Here is a 13,647-nt window from a genome sequence, read left to right as displayed (position 1 = left end):
TTTTTCCTTTTTCTTTCTCTCTCTCTCTCTCTCTCTCTCTCTCTCTCTCTCTCTCTCTCTCTCCTTTCTTTCTTTCTTTCTTTCTTTCTTTCTTTCTTTCTTTCTTTCTTTCTTTCTTTCTTTCTTTCTATTTACTTTCTGAGACAAGGTTTCTCTTTATGGCCCTAGTTGTCCTGGCACTAGCTCTGTAGACTAGGCTGGTCTCAAACTCAGAGATTTCCCTGCTTCTGCCTCTTAGGTGCTAGGATTAAAGATGAATGCCACCATAGTCTGGCCAGTCTGCCTTTTTTTTTTTTAATAGAACCCTGGTTAGAATCTTCCCAGTAGCCACGACCCTGTGGTGATACACAGATTACTTGATATGGGTTAAAGCAAGATATGAGAGTTAGCCAAGAAGAGGTTAGATATAATGGGCCAGACAGTGTTTAAATGAATACAGTTTGTGTGTTGTTTTTTCTGGGGCTAAGCTAGCCATGCGGGAGCCATGTGGGACGAAAAGCAGGCCTGCTCACCTCATTACTACACCGGAGGGATTTTCTCATTTGTGGTTCCTTCTTTCAGATCATTCTAGCTTGTATCAAGTTGACATAAAACTAGCCAGCAGAGCAAAGAATAAAAAATAAAAATAAATAAATGGATACCTTCTTGAAAGAATACTTTTAAGAAATATATTTTGGGTTCAGACTTGGCTTTACAGAGGAACTGGCACCAGTAGTTTTGTGTGCTGCAGTGAAGTTTTTGCTGCAGGGAGATGATGAACTGAGAGCTTTGGCGAGCTGGGGAACCACAACATGGAATATGCTTTGGAGAGCTGGTAATGGTCTAGTGCCAAGGCCTTTGTGGAGGAATTGCTTCCGATCCTAAGAACCCAACTCTTGGTGGCTGAGCTAGCCCCCACCCCACCCCACTCCCATACCCACCTGTTTGCCTGAAAGCTCAGTAGATCCTTGGAACACAGACTGCTCCAATACTGAGGGGATCTAAGAGGTGAGTCAGCAGCCACAGGGCCCGACAGCTGGATGTCTCACTGTCTGGGACCTCCCCAGTGGGACAAAACCCAGGGGCCCTCCCCAACTCCCTCAGCTTTTCTAGCCAGCAAGCAGGGAGTATTCCTCCCTAATGCACCCTGCCCCCAAACCTGCCAATTTGCCTGTGAGCTTTGTGGAACCTTGAAACACAATTTGCTCCAATACTGAGGGGACCTAAGAACCTGCGAGCTCCGTGGAACCCTGAAACACAGCTTGCTCCAATACTGCGGAGACCTAAGAGACAGCCACAGCAAGGATTGGACCAAGATGCCAAGACACTGCTGGCCTCATTTGAAGAAAAGATGGGTCGTCGCCAATGCAAGAATTCCAACATCCTAAAAAGCAATGCAATAACACCATAACCCAGTAGACACACAGAAGGAAGACTTGATCATCCTAACCTAGAATAAGTAGAAGAAAACCACTTTAAACGTAACTTTATGAAAATAATGGAGACCTTTAAACAGGAAGAGAAAAACTCGCTTAAAGAAATGGAAGAGAAGACAAACAAAAAGTTGTAAAATTAATGAATCCCTCAAAGAAACGCAAGAAAACAAAGAAAAAAAAAACAGGTGAAGGAAACAGTTAAAGACTTGAAGACTGAAATAGAGGTAATTAAGAAAAACACAAACTGAGGGAACTCAGGAAATGGAAAATCTGGGTAAACAAACAGGAACTACAGAGACAAGTATAACCCACAGAATACAAGAGATAAAAGAATCTCAAGCACTGAAGATACTATAGAGGAAATACTCATTGGTCAAAGAAAACATTAAATCCAAGAGATTCTTAACACAACCCCCCCTGAAACTGAAAAGCTTCTGTAAAGCAAAGGACACGGTCAACAAAACAAAACGACAGCCTACAGAATGGGAAAAGATCTTCACTAACCCCACTCAGACAGATTCGAAATATACAAAGAACTCAAGAAATTGGTCACCAAAAGAACACATAATCCAATAAAAAAATTGGAGTACCGATGAAACAGAGAACTCTCAACAGAGGAATCTAAAATGGCTGAAAGACATCACAAGTTCAGCACCAATTAGCAAGGTCTTCCCTCAACAAGAACTAAGTGCTATGTGGATTTCTCTTCCACACTTCCCTGTGCTCCCCAAGTCCCCCAGAGCTCTGAGTACCCACCATCACCCCTGTTTGTCCCAGCTCCTAGCTCCAGCTCCTTAAATCCACACCCGGCACCCCCACCAGCTGCTGCCACTTCAGGGCAAGAAACTGAGCAGCGGCTTCAGTTCTGTTTCCAGGTTTTCTGCCATTTCCTGCCACACTGTCCTCATGGCTACTTCCTGCTGTTCCTTAAGGTTTAGGTACTTAAAAGGGTGAAGCATTTCTGTGTCCAGTATTTTGAAAAGTTTGTTCAGGTCATGGGATAGTTATAAAAATGACCACATCTGAGCCACATCCCTAGCAGTTAAGACACGTTCAAGAATGCTCTAGGACCACTCTGTGTCCTACGTAGGACAGTTGCACCTAGGACAGTAAAGGAATTCAGAACAAGCCAGGGGGCTGTGGTGGCAAACATCTGTGATCCCAGCACTCGGGTGTAGCCTGGGCTACAGCACTGTTGTAAAGGTCTGGTCTGAGGGAGGAAAACAAAAACAACATTGGATGTGGGCTGGAGCAATCAAGAGAGGCTTCCTGGGAGATGGTCTGTATGTGAATCTTGAAGGGCAAGCCTTAAAAGCACCTCTTCTTACCTGTAGCACTTACGATGAGGTCACACAGAACTGATGTCAAAAGGATAAGTCCTGGGAAAGGAGGGAGAAAGTTCTAGGTTGTTGGGAAACTGTGTGGAGCCTGAGCTCACTGACAGAAGTCTGACTCCAGACGAATTCCTCCAAGAAGCTGTGAACTCTGACACACTCCATGCTGTTAAGAGCTGTGGCCCTTCCCTTCTGTCTTCAAGTCAGACGTGCCCAGGTGACTTGTTTGGGCCAATGAAATAGACCCTTTCTGAGGGGAAGACCACTGAGAGGTTGGAGGCCTATACTGTGGCTGCTTTACAAATAATCCCCCAGGGGGACTCCTCTGGCAGCCTGGGGCCCTCAGTGACAAAGAGGATGCACAGAAAGTCTCAAGATCATTCTAAGACTTTATTGAATTTAATTGAATTCCAGTTATTGAATCTGACCCAGGCTCTTCTGATCTTGGTGGGCTGTGGAATTGTGACCTGATTGGCTTAGAGATAATGAAACCAGAAAGGGGCTCAGACTGGTTTCACCAGTCTTGCACTGAAGAGAGCATCTCAGCAGTAGAACAGAGGCATTTCTGCAGGAGAACAGAAAACTCCTAAGGTCCCTTCCAAGTGGACGCTAACCTTGGGGCATTTTATTTGTTCTGCTAAAGCTGTTTTAAAGTAGAGAAAAATGTAGAAAGGGGAAATCTTTTAGCTAACTTGGAATTCTAATCCAGTGTCAGAATTAGAGTATCAGAACAGACATTGTAACACATCATGTGGCAATGCAGTTCTCCAGAGAAACTGTAGGACTTTAGAGATGAGCCCAAGAAAACTCTTTCCCCCTTACAGATATCCCCCATTCGTCCCTTGAGTGGAGTGTAGCATGCAGGAATAGCTTTGAAACCAAAGAGATCAAGTTCGAAATCCACTTGTACATTGAGATAGCTGGCCAGCTTTTCCCAAGTGGCAACTTCATACAAAAGCGTGATTACACCCACCCGACCTTCATGCGCTACAATACACCTACACTGAGTGTCCTAGGAGACTGATTTGCTGTTGTGCTGTTTTCTCCTGAGACAGAGTGCCGCTATGTAGCGCAGGCTATCTTGAACTTACTATACGGACAAGACTGACCCCAAACTTATCGTCTCCTGTCTCAGTCTTCTCAGTGCAGTCAGGTGCCTAACCTTTTCCAGTGTTCTCTCAGAACTATACACACGGCTTCAGGACTTCACCCCGGCACCCTGCTCCTTTAACTCAGTCTCGGGATGGATTTCTTCCCCCACCTCGTCTGCTTTGGCTCCAGCAGCTGAGGCTAGAAGGATGCTCACAGCCTTCTGAAGCTGGTCAGTGAGAAGGGAGGATTTTCAGGACTTTAGTACTCCAGGAACCATCCCTCCACCCTCCACTCTCCAGAGTGCAGACACAGGTACATAACAACGGTGCTGACAGACGGCCTCACACAAATCTTCATTCCGAAAATAACACTTTATTAATTTACAATAGTTCAGGAAAGTCCTTGGGATGTTGTGACTAAAATGTAATCGCCATAGAAGTAGAGCTGATCAGTGAGCCACCAGTCCTCTCCCTTCTTCAGGTGACGAGCACAGAAGGGAAGACATCATGTCCACGATGAGAAAGCCGGCGGTGAGCAAGGGGAGGACAGGCACAGTGGTGTCACTCGTGACCTCTGCTCTCAGGTCTGGATCAGCTGTTTTGTCTTCTCTTCCCATTGCCTCAGCCCTGTTCGCAGAGCCGGGTGACAATGGCGTTGAAGACAGAATAACTCCCACCCGCGTGCTGTAGCTCAGGGGTTCTTGAGGCTAGACGTTGTGATGCTCCAGCTCCCGAGTGGCTTCAGGACTCCTATGGAGGGACATCCAGAAAACAGGATGCACCAGGCCTTGCGTTCTAACCTGTCCTCACAGCCACCTCTGTTGTTATGAGAACTTTCCAAGGAGATGCAGATGGGCTGGAAGTGGGGAGGCTGTTCTAAAAACTACAATTCTGACATTAGAGATGAAGGAATTACAAGTTCTGAGAGCTGTGGTCGAGTGAGGAGTTTATAGATGACCTGTGAAACACAGGATGAGGAGGACGTGAACCATCAGGAAGTAGATGGTTGCAAGCAGTGGCACTCGGGTCCGGGAATGGCAGAGTGAACGCAGAACCCGCTTCCATCCAGCGCCACTCCGGGTCTGAAACAAACAAAACAACAACAACATGAGGAAGTCAGCTCCATTTGTAGGCTGTCTCTTCACCAGTAATTCTGCATCTCAGCCAACTGATCCCATCTCACAGCGGAGGGGGATCGGGGAGAAAGTTTCCTCAGTGGCCGACCACCAATACCACTGCCCATCTCTGTACCTCAGCCCGGTCCCACCACAGAGCTCTCCCTGCGTCCAAACTTCCCTCTTACCCTACGGCAGCTGCTGCCTGGGATGTCTATCAACACTGACGTCTCCTGAGAGCCACAGGCACTAATGATAGGAGTCCGGGCCGAATCCCATTCGCTCTGCTCCAGTCTGTGTTGAGAGAAAGATACAGCACATGTCTCCCTGCATGAGAATCTTCCCAGCCATTCTGGGAAAGTGGACTAGGGGACTGGCAGCAGAGATTTCTCCCATAGGCCAGGCCACACAGTAGTAACGGAACTGCCTCTTCAGGATGCTGGCTTGGGTGCTTCCGGCTGGGAAGCTGGTTAGTGTTTTCCCCGTGGAAGAACGACTAACAATCAACAGAACTAGAACCCAATGCCTTTATCCTCATGTTCTCCCCCCCCATACCACATTTCATTCAGAAACTCACTCATTTCTCTCTCCCCTTCCTTCTCCACCCCACCCTGGTCTTTTGTTTGTTTTTGAGAAAGGGGCTTACTATGTAGCCCAGACTGGCTTTGAACTTACGATTCTCCTGGCTCTACTTCCCAGGGCTCATTTGCCACTCATCTGCCTACAGGGCAGACGTTTTAACTGGAGTGGGGAGCATGCAAAGCCCCTTTCCTCTTCCTGTTTCTTCCCCACACTGGGAATCTCCATCAACTGGACACTTCTCTGTGGGCCGCTCTCTTCTTCAGCAGAGAGGAAACGCCTTGATCTGAACCTGGTCCAGGTGGGCCGTACTTAGTCGCCCTGCTCTCCATTCTGGGTTTTGTTGTTGTTGTTGTTGTAGTTTTGGTTTGGTTTTTGAGACAGGTTTTCTCTATGTAGCTATGGAATCTGTCCTGGAACTTGCTCTGTCGACCTGGCTGGTCTCGAACTCACAGAGATCCACCTGCCTCTGCTTCCCAAGTGCTGGGATTAAAGGCGTGCATGACCAACACCTGGCCTCCATTCTGCTCTCAGTCAGAAGGAAAGGGGGAGGGGCTAATCTTAGGTTACCGTGGTCCAGACACAGGCTCCAGACTCATCCTGACTAAGCTGTCTCAAGTGGTCCAGAGCCTCCCCATGGACCAGGTTTCTCACAAGTGGCAGAGAAACTGCCATGAACAAATAGGTCTGAAAGTCTCTGCAAGGCCACTACCCAAGCTGCACTTTGTTCCCTTAGAGCCTACCCTCAAGGCTACCTAGACGGTGTGTGAAACAAAAAGCTGTATATATGCTGGTGGGAAAGAAGGAAATCTCAGCTTAGACCTGCTCCCTGGTGAAGGCATTGCAAGAAGGCAGAAACACCCCCAGTGCCGTTTATTCTGAGGGAGGAGACGGCAGACACAGTGACTCCCTTACACACATGGTGGTGCCTGCTGTTTCTTTCCACGTAAAGGGGATTCCAGCAACAGAACATTTGTAGCCTTACTACCTTTTCACACACAGTGACTTCCGGTTTCCTTGATGTGGAATAAGTAACAACAGTACCCAGCTGTGTCCTTCCAATCACACTCAGGGTAGAGGGCCCACAGTATCACACACGTCCATGCCCTCCTAGCTGGGCAAAAGCCGGTGACTGGCAAAGGGAAGTTCAGGGTTAGGCAGTGCATTGCCAATACATCAAGCCACACTCTTTCTTAAGTGGTCTTCTATTTTCCCTTAGGTTACAATCTTTAAAATTTCAATTGGCCTATCTAGGTGTGGTGGCATACACTTTTCATCACAGCACTGGGAGGCAGAGGCAGGTGGATTTCTGTGACTTCAAGGCCAGCCTGGTCTACAAATCAGGTTTCAGTCCAGCCAGAGCTAAGTAGAAAGACCTTGCGTCAAAAACAAAGAAACAAAGGTCTGGGTATCAGACAGGTGATGAGAATTGCATTCATTTGGTCCTCGAAAGACTCTGACACTGGGGTCGTGGAGATGGCTCAGGGGAAGAGCGCTTGCTTTGTAAGCCTGAGGACCTGCATTCCCACCCCGGCAGCCATGTGAGAGCTGCCTGATTGTGTGCACCTGCAGTCCCCAGGGCTCGGGAGAAGACAGAGGCAGGAGGATGGTCACTGAAAAACAGCAAGTGCCAAATTCAATGAGAAACTCTGTCTCAGGGGAATATGTCAGAAAGGGATACACCAAGACACCTAACATTGTCCTCTGACTTTGTCCCCCTGCCCCCAACATGCACACACACAAGAACCCAACATGTACCTCACATAGTTACTGCTGGGATGAAGTAAGACACCTTATATAAGCTTCCTGTGTACTATGGATGGGAAAAACATTTCTAACCCCTGCAACCTACTGCGCTGGAAAGCACAGGCTTCTGAAACCCCACAGGTACCCTGCTTCTTGGTGATGACTCTCAAGTTGCTCTAGGACCACATCAAGTCAAGGGGAGATTACGATCTTAACTCACCCTGAGCCTTCGCAGAAATGTGCAGGAGCGAGGCCAGGGAGGGTGACAAGGGGGCAGAAAGCTCCTCCCCACGCCTTACCTTCTGATCTGCTCCTTGGCCAAGGAGAGTGCGTTCTCAATGGCCAATCTTTGGTCTCGCTCTTCTTCTAGCAGCTTCTCTAACTCACTCACTTCTTGTTTCGTGCTGCAGAGCTGCTGCTGGACTTCAGACAATCTGGAGGGTGAAAGGCAGGCAAAGGGCATCACTGGATGTAGGACACGATCTCGAACACATCGTCACAAGGCTGGAAGCACTATTCCCCACATAGGAAAACTAAACTAACAGAGAAGTCCAGCTACAGAACAATTACAACGGAAAATACCTATGGGGAGATGCGAGCCCGTCGGAGCAGCTGTAACTCCAGCATTTGTAGTGCCGCATGTGTGCACTTGTGTTACAAGCACTGTTTACTTCTTGCACAACATCTGTCAGGTACTGTTGCATTCAATCTTTACATCACTCTGTGATGCTAGTCAGATACTAGGACTCACTAAGAGTATACGGTGAATTCTGCTCCACCAAGGTTACAACCCAATTTCATTAAAATAGCATACACTGGCCATACACAACAATAGGTTTCATTATGATCTTTCCATACACGTAGGTAAGATCTTTTTATCACATTCACCCATCACCTTCTCTTGTCTACCACCCAATTTCTTTGCACACAGTGTATGTGTGGAGGAGAATCCTGCTCCTCTACCTTGGCTGTGGCTCCCCTGTGGCTTCCGGATCCCTCTTTCTCTTTCCATTCATTTCCTGGGCGCTCCTGGAACATCATCTACATTTGGTGGCCCCTAGAAAAAACAACAGCGGAGCAGTTGTGATGGAAGCTCTTCAGACACCTTCTGTGTGTGCAAACTGAGAGCCTTTTACTGTGTAGGGAAGCAACAGTTCCTAGCTATCACTCTGAGCACTTCCCGCCGCTGCCTTACCGCCTGCAGCTCCTGCACCTGCTTCTCCAGGACAGCGCAGTGCTTGGAGAGGTCACTGTAGTGATGCTGGTTCTCGCGGAGACTCTGGCTGGCGTCGCTGAGCTGGATGGAGAGGGTGTTCTTCTCCTCCAGCAGCTGTGAGAACTGCAGCAGGGAGAGGATGAGGCCCACCCCAGGACCACGTCACCGGAAGCAGTGCTTAGGCAACTGGCCTGAACTTGCAGGACCTGATTTGCAGTGCAGAACCCACCTTAGAATCCTACCGCAGTATGCTTCTTCAAAGGGAAAAATACCTAAGTGTTTCGGCATGAAAGGAAACTACTTCTGGAAGAATAGCAGGAAACTGGTTTATTTTTACTGGTTCCAAGGTCTATGAACTGAACAACGATTAAACAGAACCCCCTAACAAAAATTCCAGTAGAACAGGCTATTCCAGGAATGTAAGCAGAGGGCAGAAGGTTGGGTCCATGCTTAAATTACTAATGAATAACAAGCCCTAGAACTCAGTATAGACAAAGAGCAAGCTCACACTTAAAAATGTGTGTGATAGTATTACTGGGTGGACATGCTTCCAAGAGAGCAGACAGAAGTCATATGTGTCTATGTGGACTTGAGAAGCGGAAGTGGGAGCCCAAATGCTCACCAAGTGGAAACATTAGAGTCCCAACGCCAACCTTTCCTCTAGGTCCCGAGGGACAGGCCATGGTCAGAGCTGTCCCTGCACAAGTTCAGTGTCAGGTGCCCACTACCTGGCCAAGCAGTCTAAGCCTCTGCTTTCTAAATCAGGAAACCTTCTTACGATGAGTGAAAACATTTAGCTGCTGTGGCTTCTACCAGCTGACTGGAACTGGACTCCTCTGGAACCAGAATTGGGATTCCTCACTTGTGCACCGTCAGTTTAAACTTCAGTCAAGATTAACAGCCAGATACATTGGTAGCCATGGAGATGTCCTCCTGAGTACCCACCACAGAGACACTAGAAGGCTTGGGTCACAGGGAATGGATGGATTTGGCTGGGAGTCTTGTGATCTCTTGAGGATTCTTTTCTAAGTGTTTGTGTAAGAAAGTTCATCAATGCTTCAGAGAAAACAGTTTTCTAGAGACATCTGGGAAAACGCATTGGATACACACAGATAGCACACATGATTACAACGTGCTCTGTAGCTGAACGTGGCTCCAGATGACTATGTGTGTGGTTGTGACTCTGAAGATCGAGTTTCAGTTTACAAAACATTTGGACAAATACCATCTTCGTTGATAGAAGCAGAGAAAGGACCCCCCCTCATTTTTTTACAAATGGAAAAAAGAAATAAGCTTACACTACTCAAGGCCATGGCACCAGACAAAGGCTCACAGGTATGGGTCTCAAGTGTTGAGTCCCATCTGCTTTATGATGTGGCCCAATCTGGGAAGGCGTGGTGTGGGGAGAAAGGTGTTACTGAAGAAAAGGCTGTGAATTTTTGAGAAGCTGATATTTGAGGGTGGCTGGCCGAGTACAATAGGAACTCCAGGGTGAGGACTAACACCACGTTCTCCCACCACAGGAAAAGCGTTCCTAGCTGGAATGAACAGCCCAGGGCACACCAAACACAAGTAAACACAAACAAAACAAATCTCCCTAGTGTTTAAAACTGTCTTCTCATTTTGTATCTAGAAAGTCTAGAAACAGAGGGCAGACCCATAAGCTTGTTGGAAGCGAAGGCTTATGAACTACAAAGACAAACAGTTGATCACTAATCAGCCACTCATAACCCGTCTTGGGTGTCTGCATTCTGTCTTGGTTTCTGGGGTTAGGAGCAGGCATAGGATCCAGGGGCACGGCCTCCCAGTGTCCATGGAGTCTCACTGGAGCAACCACTGCTCATAGGAACGGCCGCTGTGGGGCTGCCACTACAGAGGTGTGCAGGGCACAGATGACTTAGGCTCCTCAGCTTCTGCCTCTACTTTACGCACAGGCTAACTGAATTCAGTCCACTAAGACTAGACTAACACTATATCATTAGACACGTTTAAGGTTTCTAACACATTCCTACACTGCACAGAGGCATTGAGCTAAGCCAGCAGAACTGTGTAGAACACCTTAGCATTCAGCAAAGGAGCGAGGTCAGAGAGGGTTAGAAAGAAACATGTGTGACGGCCCCTCAACTTCATCTCACTCAAGTGAGAAGCTGGGACCTACGGGGAGTGAGACTAAGCTCACGTGACTTAAGGTTTTATGTGTGTCCTCAGTTATGGCCAGACTCTCAGCAGGCTAATGGTAGTCACTTGTTAACTAGTGGATGAGCGGTCTAGTGAGGTGCCTTCCTCACAGCCAGATTCTAAAGAGAACTATTTCTTATCCCGAGTGACAATGGCCTATAGCAGTATGTTCATACTGCAAATGGCGCCACTTAGTTCTCAAGTTGGTGCCTGTGACTGGAAGAGGAATGGTGGACTTGTGGGGGTGTGGGACATCCTGGCTTCCTATCCTGACTGCTTGTTACACATCTCTTTGTGAACATGTAGCCTGCCATGCCAAAGATCTGTTACTTTTCTGTGTTAACTGTTGTAGAATATTATTGTAAGGTGTGTGACTTTTGTTTATGCTGCATTTGTTTAATTCCGTGAAGCTGTGATACTGCGCCTGTCTAAAACACCTGATGGTCTAATAAAGCGATGAATGGCCAATAGCAAGGCAGAAGAAAGGACAGGCAGGGCTGGCAGGCAGATAGAATACATAGAAGGAGAAATCTGGAGAGAGAATAAGGAGAGGAGGATGGCAGAGGCCAGCTCCCCAGCTATGCAGCAAGACACGGAATAAGAGTGAAAGTAAGGTATACGGAAGTAAGAAAAGGAAAAAGCCAAGAGGCAAAGGTAGTCAGAATAATTTCAGTTAAAGAAAAGCTGGAGAAGGGCTGGAGAGACAGCTCAATGGTTAAGAGCATTGGCTGCCCTTCCAAAGGTAGGAAGAAAAGCTGGAGAGCCAGGCGGTGGTGGCGCACACCTTTAGTCCCAGCACTCGGGAGGCAGAGGCAGGCGGATCTCTGTGAGTTCGAGGCCAACCTGGTCTACAAGAGCTAGTTCCAGGACAGGAACCAAAAGCTACGGAGAAACCCCGTCTCGAAAAATCCAGAAAGAAAAAAGAAAAGCTGGAGAGAAACAAGTCAAGATAAGGTTGGGCTTTTATAAGTAAAAATAAGCCTCTGTGTGTGTATTTATCTGGGAGCTGGGTGGTGAGCCCCCAAAAGAGCTAAGCATAAAAAAGCGTAAAACACAACCATTTACATTTTATTTCAATAAAACATTTAAATTTTTCAGCTGTTATCATCTACCAAAATAATTTATTTCATCACCTATAAACAGCTGTTTCAGTTTAAAATGCTGTCACAGGAGGAGAAGCCTCAACAGAGCCACAGACTAGCATTTAGAGAGGAACAAGAACTGAGGTGTGACTGGAAGGAGTCACTGGGTCTTCACAGCCACAGAGCAGAACCTCTGTAATAGGTCGGTGAGGGGAGACCCCTCCCCACCAAACAAAACTAAGCCATTTAGTTCATCAATTCATTTGGATCCAAAGCCAGTGGAGTCTCTGACATTCTAGTGCTGGTTGGATTTATCATCTAATGAGTCCCTTCTATGTGTGGTAAACACATTAGTCACACACATGACCACTGACTTCAGAATGACTACAGCCTTGAGCAAGTGGGCTTTTCTCCTCATCTGGGAAAACAGACTCCTGATTTTTATGATTTTGAAACACAATGTTATTAGTATTTGTGTGTGTGTGCATGTGTGTAATACACATGCACGAGTGTAGGCATTCTCATTCTATAACACACATGTAGAGAACAGAGAAGAACGCTCAGGAACTGATTTCATCTTTCCTCTGTGGGATCCAGAGATGAAACTGAAGTCATCAGGATTGCAAGGCAAGCACCCCCCCCCCCCCAGCAGCCTCAATGCCCGTGTTCCGTGACTTCCTGTGAGAAGATGCACCCACCCCACACTGTGCATACATTCGCGGGCATTCACAACTCTTCTCACAGACCCCTGGACTCACTATCCACTAACCTCATGAATAATGTCTAATTTTGGCAGACACTACCTTTCTAGGTTTCTCTGAAGAGGGCAGGACTGGGAGGAGCCACTGAGAACACTTGGACCAGTCAGAGCAGCAGGAAGACAGTGACTGGTGGAGATGCATGAGGAGATGCTGACACATTACTAACAGTGATAAGATGGGGTGAAGTTTCTGCATGGGTTTCCCCAAGTCACTCTCAAGGACCGGCCAAGGGTGAGGGGAATGAGGCCTGTGTCCTCTGCTCTGGAATAAACACTCACTCTTATAACTTCTGTTCCTAAGTTCTGCTGGAGCTGGTGCCTGTGCTGAATCTTACCTCCAGGAGGAGAAAAAAAAAAACAAACTGAATTTCAGTCTAGTACAAAACACGTACCTTACTGTTCAGCTGCTGAATTCTTAATTCCTTCTGGTGAATTTCCTTTAAGCTGTCATTGAGCTGAGCCCTGAGAAGTTCTGTCTCATAAACTGATGTTTCTGGGGATGCCTGACAAGAAACAAACATCCCCGACATTGTTTCCTAAGACGGTTCATACTTAACTCCTCCCCCTAGAAGAAATCATGTCCAGCCCAGAAGTTAGGAGGAGGCTTGCCTTATAGTTGCAGATGGGCAGTGAGTTATAGGAGGATGATGCTTTTTTGGATCAGGGCACCCTGAGTAGCAAACTCCATGGATAATCCTCACCTGTCTCTGGTACTGTGCGGAGAGACTCTGGGTTTGGGAGGAAGACCTCAGGAGACTCTGCAGATGACTGAGCTGTTCATCTTTATCTGCGATGGCCATAATGTACTGCTCCTTCATCTGCTTCTCATGAAGTTCCCAGGCATTCTTTTCCATTCTACACCAAAAAAAATGCTCCAATACTCATGGCACAAGGAAGAAAAATTCCATACTCAAAACATTCTTATGCAATGTTAGCAATGTAGCAAAACTAATACATATCAGAGTAAACTTTATTCCACCAGCGGAAGCTCCCAGTAAGGTGGTAAGAGCAGGCTGTGACTGGACTGGAGCAGGAGCTTCTATGGCAGGACTGGAGGATCTTCACAGAAGAGCTGCCATTGGATTTGGAACCTGAGCGAAGAGCCAGGTTTCCAAATGGGAAACACAATTC

General features: G+C 47.2%; 1 protein-coding gene across 1 annotated transcript in view; it reads right to left on the bottom strand.

The window, feature by feature from the left end:
• Nucleotides 1–4,193: 4,193 nt before the first annotated feature.
• Nucleotides 4,194–13,647, bottom strand: part of Golgb1 (golgin B1) — a 63,986-nt gene continuing 54,532 nt past the window's right edge. Inside the window, 8 exon segments of the mRNA XM_050122343.1 lie at nt 4,194–4,922; nt 5,144–5,249; nt 7,580–7,714; nt 8,244–8,301; nt 8,304–8,337; nt 8,476–8,619; nt 12,909–13,019; nt 13,218–13,371. Of these exon segments, the coding sequence (XP_049978300.1) occupies nt 4,788–4,922; nt 5,144–5,249; nt 7,580–7,714; nt 8,244–8,301; nt 8,304–8,337; nt 8,476–8,619; nt 12,909–13,019; nt 13,218–13,371 (877 nt within the window). The 3' untranslated portion in view covers nt 4,194–4,787.

This window comes from Alexandromys fortis, unplaced genomic scaffold (assembly GCF_014885135.2).
Source record: "Alexandromys fortis isolate MF-2015 unplaced genomic scaffold, M_Fortis_MF-2015_v1.1 scaffold_187, whole genome shotgun sequence".
Taxonomy (NCBI): domain Eukaryota; kingdom Metazoa; phylum Chordata; class Mammalia; order Rodentia; family Cricetidae; genus Alexandromys; species Alexandromys fortis.
This window is presented reverse-complemented; position numbering and strand designations above follow the sequence as displayed.